Raw genomic sequence first — 13,129 nt, 5'->3', positions numbered from 1 at the left:
TTCTCCGCTCGCAGCCCTTGCCGGTCCATGTTGACCCCCACCAGACTGTCTGTCTGGGTGATGAGCAGCAGGGAATCCAGGCACTGCTCTGCATAGAGGGAGCGCAGGCCTCAAGATCAGGAGCGTGCCCCACCGGGTCTGGGACAGACGGTCCCAGAGGTCACCAACTCCAAGAAGCCACCATAGTCCCTCGCAGTACCGATGTTACTCTCCATCTGGCTGAGGTCCCCAACCCGGCACCGCTCCCACAGCCCTAGGCATAGATCGCTGGCAAGTGGCCATCATGGAGCCGCTCGTAGAGCAGCTGTTACAGACGGTACTCTACAACAAACTCAAGGTCTCGAGCCTGGCACCGTTCACGATGCCTTTACTCATCCCCATCCCAGGATAGCAGCCGTTCGTATGCCAGCATGGCCTCCCCTTGAAGCCGACCGTCGGCAGACCGGGCGAGTCCAGCGGGGCAGCCCACAGCAAGTACGGTGGCACCAGGCTCCCTGGCCAGCGCCCTGGCACCAATGGACCCCAGGAGCCCCAACGCAGCCCCCAGTGGTGGTTCACTCAGTGGCCGGGGCCTCGGAAAGACCGTCGGCCTCCCTCTCTCAGTCCCCCAGGAAGGGGTGGGGGGAGCGCTCTTCCCCAGCCCCGTGCTCAGAAGGGGACCAAGTGTTGGGTTCTGTGGCACCGGTGGGGACGCAGAGGACCGTGCTCCATCCTCACCCTCCCCTGATAAGGGAAACTCCTCCTCCTGTGTCCCAGGAGGACACAAACGCCCACCAAGAGCTCTTGAAAAGGGAGGCTTCGAGCTTCAGTCTACAGGCCTTCGGACTCCCTCTTCGATGTCCTCTCGGCCACAGCGCTCCCTCTCCACGACAGGGTGGCGAAGATCTCCAATGCCCTGTGACAGATCCTGTCTTCCCTGCCTCCCATATCTAAAAGGGCAGAGCAGAAGTATTTTGTGCCCACAAAGGGGCACGAATATCTATACTCCCACCCCAACTCCCTAGTGGTCAAGGTGGTCAACCACAAGGAGCATCAGGGCCAACCTGCTCCCACCCGTAAGAATAAGAATCGAGGAGGCCGGACTTGTTCGGCCAAAAGCTTTATTCTTCCTCGAGCTTCCAGCTGAGGGTGGCAAACCACCAAGCCCTGCTGGGCAGATATAACTTTAACTCAATGCCAAAGTTTACGGACTCCCTCCAGGAGCATAATAGGAAGGAGTATAAGGCCCTGGTAGAGGACGGCACAGCTGCCATGAGAGCAGCCCTTCAGGCAGCCTCGGATGCAGTGGACATGGCTGCAAGAACTATGGCCTCTGTGGTGTCCATGAGGAGGCTCCTCTTGTACGGGTTGTCCAGCGGGGGACAGAGCTCCCTGCAGGACCTCCCCTTCGATGACAAGGCCCTGTTCTCGGAGCAAACAGACATGAAATTACACGGCCTCAAGGACTCTTGCACGACCTTGAAGACTCTTGGTCTATATGTCCCGGTCCCAGCCAGGACCAAGTTCAAGCCTCAGCAGGCACCCAGACAGGCCACCCACTCAAGACACGAGCCTCCCTATAAAAAAATCTAGGGACTATGAGAAACGCCCACAGCAGCAGTCTCGGCCTGCACCCCAGCTTGGTCCCTCTACGGGCAAGCACCAATTTTGATGGGATGCTCGGGGACGACTTACCAGTCTGCACCAGGGATCCACCCAACCTAACCTTCTCCAACAGTCTGTCTTTTTTCCTCCCGGAGTGGTCGCGACTGACCTCGGACCATTGGGTCCTCAACACCATCTCCAGGGGCTATACCCTCTAGTTTCTCTCTACCCCACCTACCCACCTGCCCTCCCATCCCTCTTCAGGGACCCCTCTCAGGAAAGCATACTCAAGCAGGAGGTGAGGCGGCTCCTTCACCTTGGAGCAGTGGAGGTGGTGTCTGCAAAGTTCAGGTACAGAGGGTTCTACTCCCGCCATTTCCTTATCTCGAAGGCCAAAGAGGGCCTCAGGCCCATCCTGGACCTGCGAGGCCTAAACCAATACATGGTAAAACTCAAGTTCCGCATGGTTTCCCTGGCCTCCATCATTCCCTCCCTGGATCCCGGAGACTGGTTCGCTGCCCTCGATCTCCAAGACACATACTTTCACGTTCACATATTCGAGGGCCACAGGCGTTTCCTCCGCTTCACAGTAGGACAGGAACACTACCAGTTCACCGTCCTCCCATTTGGCCTCTCCATGGCACCCAGAGTCTTCACAAAGTGTATGTCTGTGGTGGCGGCCTACCTCAGGCGTCAGGGGGTCCAGAAATCTCCCCTACCTCAACAACTAGCTGGTCAAAGGCAGCTCCAGATCACAGGTACAGGAACACGAAACACTCCTCCTGTCCACATGCACCACACTGGGGCTGCTGGTAGACAACACCAAATCCACGTTAGTATGGATACAACATATAGAGTTAATTGGCACGATTCTCGATGCGACATTGGCCAGAGCTTTCCTCCCGCCGGACAGGTTCGAAACTTTGAGGGAGCTCATCCAGGTGATCACGAGGTTTCCCGTGACAGTGGCCAGGGCGTGCCTCCAACTCCTGGGTCACATGTCAGCATGCACATACATGGTACGTCATGCCAGACTCAGGACGCGGCCCCTTCAGCTCTAGCTAGCCTCAACGTTCTCCCAGTCCAGAGACAGGTTGGACAAGGTCCTCACCGTGCCTGAGCACGTTCTAGCCTCCCTCTGTTGGTGGTCCACCCCGGAGAACATGCTCCAAGGGGTCCCGTTCAGGAGCTGCCCCCCAACTATAGAATTGGTGTCTGATGCATTGGACTTGGGGTGGGGAGCCCACATGGGAAACCTCCAGACCCAAGGCCTGTGGTCTGCACAGGATCTAGCCATGCACATAAACGTCAAAGAACTCAGGGCGGTCAACACCGCCTCGATGTTCTACATCAACTGGCAAGGCGGAGCTCGATCCTCAGCCCTCTGCCAGGAAGCCCTCCGGCTGTGGGACTTCTGTATAGCCCATAATATCAGGCTGGAAGCCCACCACTTACCAGGCATCCGGAACTCTCTGGCGGATCGCCTGAGCCGGGACTTCTCCTCCCAACATGAATGCTCACTGCACACGGAGGTGGCGCACATGATCTTCCAAAAGTGGGGTATTCCCCAGATGGACCTGTTAGCGACCAGGCAGAACCGCCGCTGCCCCCGGTTCTGCTCCAGGAGGGGCCTGGGCAAGGGCACGATTTCCGATGCCTTCCTTCTGTCATGGTCGGGTCAGCTGCTATATGCTTTTCCACTGATAGGCAAGGTCCTAGAAAAAGTCAAAACAGACAGGGCTCGCGTCCTCATGATCGCCCCAGCATGGCCCAGGCAGCACTGGTGTGGGACTCTTATGAGCCTGTCCATTACCCCCCTGTGGCTGCTGCCAACCTGCCCAGACCTTCTCTCTCAGGACCAAGGTCGCCTCCTCCACCCCAACCTTTCAGCCCTCCACCTCACAGTGTGGTTGCTCAATGGCTAGGCCACGAGGAGAGGACCTGCTCGGAGAGGAGAGGACGTGACAGGCCTACCTGGCAAAATGGTCTCGGTTCTCTCAGTGGGCCACGGATCGCGGCGTCTCACCAGTGGCTGCCCCGCTCCAGGTTGTACTGGATTACCTCCTTCATCTAAGAGCCCAAGGCCTAGCGCCCTCGTACGTCAAAGGGCATCTGGCAGCCATATCGGCCTTCCACCCGCCTGTCCAGGGCCACACAGTATTTTCTCATGCCATGACCGGTCGATTCCTTAAGGGCTTGGAGCGCCTCTTTGCTTATGTTAGGCCCCCAGTCCCTCAGTGGGACCTGAACTTGATTCTGGCCAGGCTGACAGGGCCTCCATTTGACTTGCTTGCTACATACTCCTGGTCCCACATGGACCATGGAATGTAGCCTTTCTTTGGCGATCACGTCTGCTAGGCGGGTCTCGGAGCTCCGGGCCCTGACCTCCGAACCCCCGTACACGGTGTTCCATAAGGATAAGGTCCAGCTCCACCCACACCCTTCGTTCCTCCCTAAGGTGGGCTCCGCCTATCATATGAGCCAGGACATTTTCCTGCCGGTGCTCTGTCCCAAGCCCCACGTGTCTAGGGAGGAGCGCCGCCTCCACACACTGGATGTGAGATGGGCCCTGGCTTTTTACCTGGAACGCACAAAACCGTTCAGGAAGTCTTCACAGCTGTTCATTGCCACGACCGAACACATGAGAGGCCAGCCGATCTCACTGAGCGGCTCTCCAACTGGATCACCGCGTGTATTCGTACCTGTCACGGCCTGGCGGGAGTCCCCCCACCGCCAATTGTGAAGGCACACTCCAACAAGGGCACAAGCCTCGTCGGCCACCTTTCTGGCTTGCGTCGCTATTCAGGACATCTGTAGGGCTGCTACATGGCCGTCGGTCCACATGTTCACCTCGCACTATGCAATCGTCTCCCAGGGCAGGGAGGACGCTGGGTTCAACAGGGCAGTGCTCCGTCCCGAGTGCCTGTGAACTCCTACCCACCTCCAACAGCATAGCCTGCAATCACCTCCTGTGGAATAGACATGAGCAACACATCTCGAAGAACGCCAGTTATGGAACAGGTAACTGCCGCATTGTCTGACCCCCCCCCCAACCCCCATTGTCTGACCCCCCTCCCCACCATTGTCTGACCCCGCCCTCCATATTTTTCCACAACTGTGAAAATGTATATGGATACAAACTGAAAACAATGCTTAACATGAACCGTCGATGATAGCCATCGAAATTGTAAAACGTTGCATTCTGCCCAGCCCTACGCTCCTCTCACTCCCAGACGTTTCGCACTGGCCAGGAGGGAAGCTGGGAACATTAAACCTAGCTGGTAACAGTTCCTGCAGCTCTATGGCCGTGCAATGCCATCCAGATCCATGGGGTGGGCCCCATATAAGCGAGGGGAGGAGAGTCCTCTGGCAGCCCTGTGATGTGTGGAGGGCAAAGGAGGTCTCTCCCACAGTAGCAGTCTGAGGCAGAAGAAGGGAGCCATCCAGTAGCACTGTATGTAGGAGTTAAGTTAGGGGCATCTGCCCAGTGCTCAGGCCCTAGCTAGCTAGCGATCCCCTCACACCCCTCTAGCCACCCTCCAATCTGGAGAAGACCGGCATCCCTCAGGAGCAGTGTGGACGGCTCACCTGGCCTGGCCCTGGGCCTGTCTAGCCAGCACTTCATTGTCTCTTTGTCCCCGCAGGTGACCCCCCTCCCACCATCCAGTGGTCCAAGCTGAGGGCCCCGCTGCCCTGGCAGCATCGGGTGGTGAATAACACTCTGCTCATCCCCCGCGTGGCCCAGCAGGACTCAGGCCAGTACATCTGCAATGCCAGCAACGCCGCCAGCTTCACCGAGGCCTTCGTCACACTGGATGTGGAGAGTAAGGAGCTCCCACCTCACGGGGTCAGCCCAGTGCCTGGGCAGCTGGCACTTCACCTCTGACCTCAGGCCCCATATTTCTGTGCCATGTCAGCTGGCGGGAGAGACTGGGGGGGCTGGCTCGCCAGCGCATGCCACGGGGGAAGGGGCAGGGTGAAAGATGAGGAGCTGGTGTCATGGGGCTCTAGTGGCTGAGATGTGTGAAGCCCCTGCCTGCAAACTGCAGCCCCTTGTGCCCTAGGACTCTCTGCTCCGGGCACCGGGGTGTGTGTGTGGGAACCAGGATCTCGCTCAGAGCTGGCACTGATCACTCAGTCAGGCCTGCTAAATGCAGGGACAGGGGGACAGGCTCCATGCACCCTGCCATTCTTTCCCCATTTCCCTGCAGGGCCTCATGGAGTGACACAGGGCTGCCAGCAGGGGGCAGCGCGCTGATAGCTGTGGGCCCCATGTGTGAGCTGTGGGCAGCCGCCCTGGTTGGGCAAAGCGGTTCCCAGAAGTGGGAGACTCTGAACCAGGGGTGCTGGGGATAGAGACTGCTCAGCCCCCCATCCTTCCTGCTGGCTTTGCCTGCTCCATGGCCGCGTCCAATGGCCCAAGCCCTGGGGTCCCCATCCCCGGGGGAGATGGTGCCGCAGCCAGCCAGGCCCATGGGCTCCAGCTCAGGCCTTTCTGTCCCTCTGCGGGGTGGGGCACGAAGGATTCAAGGCTGCAGTGGCCCTGGGGAAGGGGGGTACCAGGGGGCCTCAGTGGGAGCAAGTAGGGCCCAGACACAAAGCGCAGAGCCAACACCGCCAGGAGGGCCTGTTGCCGGCAGCAGTGGGCTGATCCCCTAATGCCCGCCGCCTCTCTGCCCCCCAGTGCCCCCCTACGCCACCAGCCTGCCCGAGGTGGTCTCGGTGCAAGCGGGCGAGGCGGTGCAGCTGCAGTGCCTGGCTCATGGTACGCCACCCCTGCGCTACCAGTGGACCAAGGCCAATGGCAGCCTGTCCAGCCACGCCGTCCTGCGGGAGAGTGCCCTGCACATCAGCCCGACCGCGCCCGAGGACTCGGGTACCTACCGCTGCCTTGTCAGCAACAGGGTGGGCTCGGCGGAGACCTTCGCCCAGGTCAGCGTCCAGGGTGAGTATTGGGGCAGAGGGCACAGGCAGGGCCCAGCACTGGGGGAGCCAGCCCCAGGGAGGGGGTGGCAGGGTGTGGGAGGGGTGGTCCTGCGGGGGCGGGGGGGCGGGGGGGCGGCGGGGCAGCCCTAGCAGGGAGGGGGTGGGGGTGGGGCAAGTCCCAAAGTTGGCCACAGACTCAGGAGTGGGTGAACAAGGGCACTTTGTGGCTTTGCTCCAGTTGGCACAGTGCGGGGAAGGCACAGTGTTGCCAGTCCCCGGGGACAGCATCAGGGCCAGCCGACCCCACTGCATAGGCTCTGCAGCTGCCGGACCCATGGAGCCTCCAGCTTCTGCCCATGCCCAGTGTCTCCTGAACTCTCCCCAGCCCCATGTCAGCTCAGCCCCTCCTGCAGCTGGGGGCTTTCCTCCCCGTGCCCATGCCCAGGCGGGGTCCCCGGGGAGCAATCAGAGAGGGTTTTCCCTGGGCAGGCGGAAGAAGGCTGTGGTAATGCTGCTCTGGCCCCATTGAGGGTCGGGGTGACGCCAGCCCCATTGGGGGTTGTGCGCGAGGGATGCTGCCAGCCCCACTGGGGGTCAGGCTGGGGAGAGGTGACGCAGGCCCTGTTCGGGGGAGGGGTGATGCTGATCCTGCTGGCAGGGGGAGGGGTGCTGCCATCTCCATAGGCGTCGGGGAGTCACGGTGGATCCCAGCAGCCAAGAGTTTTGGGGGCTGCCTGAGGTGCCAGGGGCGCAAGCTGGAGGGGGTGGGCTGTCAGGCAGCGGTTCGGCGGGTGCCCTCGAGCTCACCCTGTTGGCTCCAGCGCGTGCAGCTTCCCCGGGGACGGGGGTTGAGTGCTGTAGCTGGTACCTCAGTGTCTCTGCCCCCACAGGATTGGCCCCCAGCGCCTCCCCGACCGTGCGAGTCACACCCCAGACGGCTGTGAAGGGCGTGGGTGGCACGGCTGAGTTCACCTGCTCTGTCACCGGAGACGCCCAGGCACGGATCGAGTGGTTCAGGGAGGGTGGGGAGCTGCCCGCCAGCCACAGCGTGCAGAACGGGGTGCTGCGGTAAGGAGGAGCAGGCCTGCGCCCTCTCTGGGGCATGCCCGGGAATGTAACCAGTGGGATTCACCCCCATGCCCTCCAGAGGGGCTGCCCCCTTCAGCTCAGGGCCTCTCTGCTGAGACGGGGGCAGCTAGTGCTCTTGGGGATGGGGTTCATGGGGCTTGACCCCCTGCCCACTCTCCCTAACTGCAGAGTTCAGGACTCTTCTCCCAGGCCTCCTTCAGGGCATGAGCTAATTGCCATGCGGGGCAGATCCACCCCCAGAGCCTCAGGGATAAGCCGGTGTTTACGGCTGGGTACCAGACCCGGGGAGGGCAGCACGGGAGGTCTAACCCTCTGTGGCTAGGAGGCCTGGCAGGGTGGCACTGCTGGGGGGCAAAGGGGCCTCAGGGTATGCAGGAGCCAGTCCATCTCTTTGCTGTTTCACTGCAGAATCCAGAACTTGGATCGTGGGTGCCAGGGGGTTTACACCTGCCGGGTAAGCAGCCCCTCCGGGCAGGCCCAGGACAGCGCAAGGCTGGTGATCCAGGGTAAGCAGGGGCCCTGGCACAGGGCAGGGGAGAACACAGACCCTGCCAGCTGAGCAGCACTGAGCTGGCCATGCAGTCTCCACACTAGCCACCGCTGCTCTGTAAGACGGGCTGGGTGTTCCTCCTTGTCCTCCCTTCGGCACAGCTGCTGTGTGTGGGGCTGGCCCTAGAGGGTAAAGCTGCTCCCACACTGTGGCCGCTTGGGAGGGTGCCCCCTCACTCACCTCTGCCATCTGCCCCACCCAGCTCTGCCCAAGGTGATGATCAACGTGCGCACCTCAGTGCAGTCGGTGCTGGTGGGCGCGGCGGTGGAGTTCGAGTGCCTGGTCGTCGGGGACCCCAAGGCACGCATCACCTGGAGCAAGGTGGGCAGCCGCCTTCGCCCCGAGGTGGTCGTCCGCGGTGGGATGGTGAAGATTGAGCGGGCAGAGCAATCGGACGCCGGGCAGTACCGCTGCACCGCCACCAACGACATGGGTACCGTGCAGTCCAACGTCATCCTGCACGTGCAGTGTAAGTGTCTGCTGCCCTGCGGGGGGTGCCCCCTCCCGCTGCACCTCCCCTTGCACCTAGGGGCGGGGGGCTCTCACGGCGGCCCTTGCCCTGTTACACCGGCACACGCACGACTCCGTGCCCCTCACTGGGGGTCACGGGGCCCCGTGCTGGGCGAAGTGAGTGGCCTGCAGAGCAAAGGGCGATGCATCCCCACACATTGGATGGGGAGTGGGTGGGGCAGCAGCTGGGCCCTGGGCAGGAATGCCAGCGCCCCACACTGACGGAGGCCTGAAGAATGTGTTCCTTCACTGCAGCCGTCCCCCAGATCGCAGCTCAGCCGGAGGTCAAGGAGGTCACCACGGGGTCGAGGGCAGTACTCCCATGCCTGGCATCTGGCTTCCCTGTCCCAGAGATCAAGTGGACCAAGGTAAATCCCTGATCTCTAGGGAATGCCCCCCACCCTCCAGCCCTGGGCACTTACTCCCCTGGCACTCTCCCAATGAGTAAGGAGAGAGGAGGGCAGCCGGGGCTTGCCAGCAACAACCACTCTGGGCTTCACCAGCAAGATGGGGGAATCTGCAGTGGGGGTGGCTGCAGAGTGCGCCCCTATTGTGGGAATTCTCTGGTGTCAGTGGGGTGTGAGTGTCAGGGGCCACTGGAGGTAGTGATGCCCCTGCTCACCCCAGAGGAATGGGCATGATGAACAGAGGCGGAATGGAGGCGTGGGTAGATGTGTGGATGCATGGATGGATAGGTAGGTGCACAGTAGGTAATGAGTGGAAGGGTGGATGACAGATGGACAGACGGATGAGTGGGGGGTGGATGAGAGATGGATGGAGGATAGATGGGTAGATAGGTGGGGGGGTAATAATGGGTGGATGAGGGATGGATAGGTGGGGACATGGATGAGGGACAGATGGATGAGGGATGGATGGGTGGATAGGTGGGAGGGTGGATGATGGGCGTATGGGGGATTGATGGATGGATGGATAGGTGCGGGGGTGGGTGATGGGCAAATGGGGGATGGATGGGTGGATAGGTAAGGGGTGGATGATGGATGGATGGGGGACGGATGGATAGTTTTTGGGGTGGATGATGGGCGGATGGGTGGATGGATGGATAGATAGGTGGGGGGGTGGATGATGGGCGGATGGGGGATGGATGAGTTGGATAGGTGGGGGTGGTGGATGATGGGTGGGGAAGGGATCATAGAATCATAGAATATCAGGGTTGGAAGGGACCCTAGGACCTCATCTAGTCCAACCCCCTGCTCAAAGCAGAACCAATCCCCAACTAAATCATCCCAGCCAGGGCTTTGTCAAACCTGACCTTAAAAACCTCTAAGGAAGGAGATTTCACCACCTCCCTAGGGAACCTATTCCAGTGCTTCACCACCCTCCTAGTGAAAAAGTTTTTCCTAATATCCAACCTAAACCTCCCCCACTTCAACTTGAGACCATTACTCCTCTTTCTGTCATCTGCCACCACTGAGAACAGCCTAGACTGATCCTCTTTGGAACCCCCTTTCAGATAGTTGAAAGCAGCTGTCAAATCCCCACTCATTCTTCTCTATCAAATTAAAAAACACAGTAAAAGAACTAAAAAAGAGCCACCGTGGCTTAACAACCATGTAAAAGAAGCAGTGAGAGATAAAAAGGCATCTTGTAAAAAGTGGAAGTCACATCCTAGTGAGGTAAATAGAAAAGAGCATAAACACTGCCAAATTAAGTGTAAAAATGTAATAAGAAAAGTCAAAAAGGAGTCTGAAGAACAACGAGCCAAAAACTCAAAAGGTAATAACAAAATGTTTTTTAAGTACATCAGAAGCAGGAAGCCTGCAACCAGTGGGCCCCAGGACAATCAAGGTACAAAAGGAGCACTTAAAGACGATAAAGTCATTGCGGAGAAACTAAATGAATTCTTTGCTTCAGTCTTCACGGCCAAGGGTGTTAGGGAGATTCCCAAACCTGAGCCGTCTTTTGTAGGTGACAAATCTGAGGAATTGTCACAGATTGAAGTGTCACTAGAGGAGGTTTTGGAATTAACTGAGAAACTTAACAGTAGGAAGTCACCGGGACCAGATGGCATTCACCCAAGAGTTCTGAAAGAACTCAGATGTGAAATTGCGGAACTATTAACTATGGCTTGTAATCTGTCCTTTAAACCAGCTACTGTACGCAATGACTGGAAGATAGCTAATGTAGCGCCAATATTTAAGAAGGGCTCTAGAGGTGATACTGGCAATTACAGACCAGTAAGTCTAATGTCAGTTCCGGGCAAATCAGTTGAAACAACAGTAAAGAATAAAAGTGTCAGACACATAGAAGAACATAAATTGTTGGGAAAAAGTCAACGTAGTTTCTGTAAAGGGAGATCATGTCTTACTGATCTATTAGAGTTCTTTGAAGAGGTCAACAAACATGTGAACAAGGGGGATCCAGTGGACACAGTGTACTTAGATTTCCAGAAAGCCTTAGACAAGGTCCCTCACCAAAGGCTCTTACATAAATTAAGTTGTCATGGGATAAGAGGGAAGATCCTTTCATGGATTGAGAACTGGTTAAAAGACAGGGAACAAAGAGTAGGGATAAATGGTATATTTTCAGAATGGAGAGGGGTAACTAGTGGTGTTCTCCTAGGGTCATTCCTAGGATCAATCCAATTCAACTTATTCATAAATGATCCGGAGAAAGGGGTAAACAGTAAGGTTGCAAAGTTTGCAGATGATACTAAACTGCTCAAGATAGTTAAGACCAAAGCAGACTGTGAAGAACTTCAGAAAGTTCTCACAAAACTAAGTGATTGGGCAAGAAAATGGCAAATGAAATTTAATGTGGATAAATGTAAAGTAATGCACATTGGAAAAAATAACCCCAACTATACGTACAATATGATGGGGGCTAATTTAGCTACAGCTAATCAGGAGAAAGGTCTTGGAGTCATCGTGGATAGTTCTCTGAAGACATCCACGCAGTGTGCAGCAGTCGTCAAAAAAGCAAACAGGATGTTAGGAATCATTAAAAAAGGGATAGAGAATAAGACAGAGAATATCGTATTGCCCTTATATAAATCCATGGTATGCCCACATCTTGAATACTGTGAACAGATGTGGTTCCCTCATCTCAAAAAAGATATACTGGCATTAGAAAAGGTTCAGAAAAGGGTAATTCAAATGAGTAGGGGTTTGGAACGGGTCCCATATGAGGCGAGATTAAAGAGGCTAGGACTTTTCAGCTTGGAAAAGAGGAGACTAAGGGGGGATATGATAGAGGTCTATAAAATCATGAGTGGTGTGGAGAAAGTGAATAAGGAAAAGTTATTTACTTGTTCCCATAATGTAAGAACTAGGGGCCACCAAATGAAATTAATGGGTAGCAGGTTTAAAACAAATAAAAGGAAGTTCTTCACTCAGCGCACATTCAACCTGTGGAACTCCTTGCCTGAGGAGGTTGTGAAGGCTAGGACTATAACAGGGTTTAAAAGAGAACTGTATAAATTCATGGAGGTTAAGTCCATTAATGGCTATTAGCCAGGATAGGTAAGGAATGGTGTCCCTAGCCTCTGTTTGTCAGAGGGTGGAGATGGATGGCAGGAGAGAGATCACTAGGTCGTTACCTTTTAGGTTCATTCCTTCTGGGGCACCTGGCATTGGCCACTGTCAGTAGACAGGATACTGAGCTGGATGGACCTTTGGTCTGACCCAGTGTGGCCCCATTCTTATGTTCTGCAGACTAAATAATCCTAGTTCCCTCAGCCTCTCCTCATAAGTCATGTGCACCAGCCCCCTAATCATTTTTGTTGCCCTCCGCTGGATGGATGGGTGGATGCGGGGGGTGGATGATGGGCATATGGGGGATGGGTTGGTTGGTGGATGGGGGACGAATGGGTGGATAGATGTGGGGGTGGAAGATGGGTGTATGGGGGATGCGTTGGTCAGAGGATGAGGGACGAATGGGTGGATAGGTGATGGTGGGCTGGGTGACAGAGAGTGATGCCCTGGTCTGACATCTGGTTGCAGCTGGAAGGAGACCTCCCCAAAGACATTTGTCTGGAGAACAACATCTTGACCATTCCATCTGTGAAGCCAGAAGATGCTGGGATCTATGTCTGCACGGCATCCAATAGGCAAGGGAAGGTGACGGCCTTCTCCATGCTCAAAGTCCAAGGTGAGCGTTCTGGGCTGGGCGCTCATGCTGCGCTGGTGCCCGCAGGATGTGACCCGTGCAGCTGGGAGGGACATGTCCCTCGTGTCCCCCATTGGCGTCTTCACATTACCGCCATTGTCCTTTCTACCCCCCTGGAGGCGGCATGTGACAGAGGGTGTCCTTCCAGCTGAGGGCAAGGGGACGGGATCCCCTTCAGGACTGGCTGGCACCTTAGTAACCTCTCTGTCCTGCTGTGGCATGCACAGCGCAGTCCCCACCCTGACCCAAGAGCAACGGGGGACTGAATTTCCTATCGGAGGGAGACACCAGGCTGAACCCTAGACGTGCAGCCCTGAGAAGATCTACCCTTGGGCCCCATGCATG

General features: G+C 57.0%; 1 protein-coding gene across 2 annotated transcripts in view; it reads left to right on the top strand.

Moving 5' to 3' along the window:
- Positions 1 to 13,129, top strand: part of HSPG2 (heparan sulfate proteoglycan 2) — a 193,686-nt gene that overhangs the window by 163,043 nt on the left and 17,514 nt on the right. For both annotated transcript variants that reach the window (XM_084651586.1, XM_084651585.1), the window contains exons 71-77: positions 5,229 to 5,408; positions 6,269 to 6,529; positions 7,401 to 7,578; positions 8,008 to 8,105; positions 8,352 to 8,618; positions 8,915 to 9,027; positions 12,619 to 12,766. In XM_084651586.1, coding sequence (XP_084507712.1) covers positions 5,229 to 5,408; positions 6,269 to 6,529; positions 7,401 to 7,578; positions 8,008 to 8,105; positions 8,352 to 8,618; positions 8,915 to 9,027; positions 12,619 to 12,766 — 1,245 coding nt within the window. The remainder of the gene's footprint in view (positions 1 to 5,228; positions 5,409 to 6,268; positions 6,530 to 7,400; positions 7,579 to 8,007; positions 8,106 to 8,351; positions 8,619 to 8,914; positions 9,028 to 12,618; positions 12,767 to 13,129) is intronic.

Source organism: Lepidochelys olivacea (genome assembly GCF_965140295.1).
Source record: "Lepidochelys olivacea isolate rLepOli2 genome assembly, chromosome: 18".
NCBI classification, from domain to species: domain Eukaryota; kingdom Metazoa; phylum Chordata; order Testudines; family Cheloniidae; genus Lepidochelys; species Lepidochelys olivacea.
This window is presented reverse-complemented; position numbering and strand designations above follow the sequence as displayed.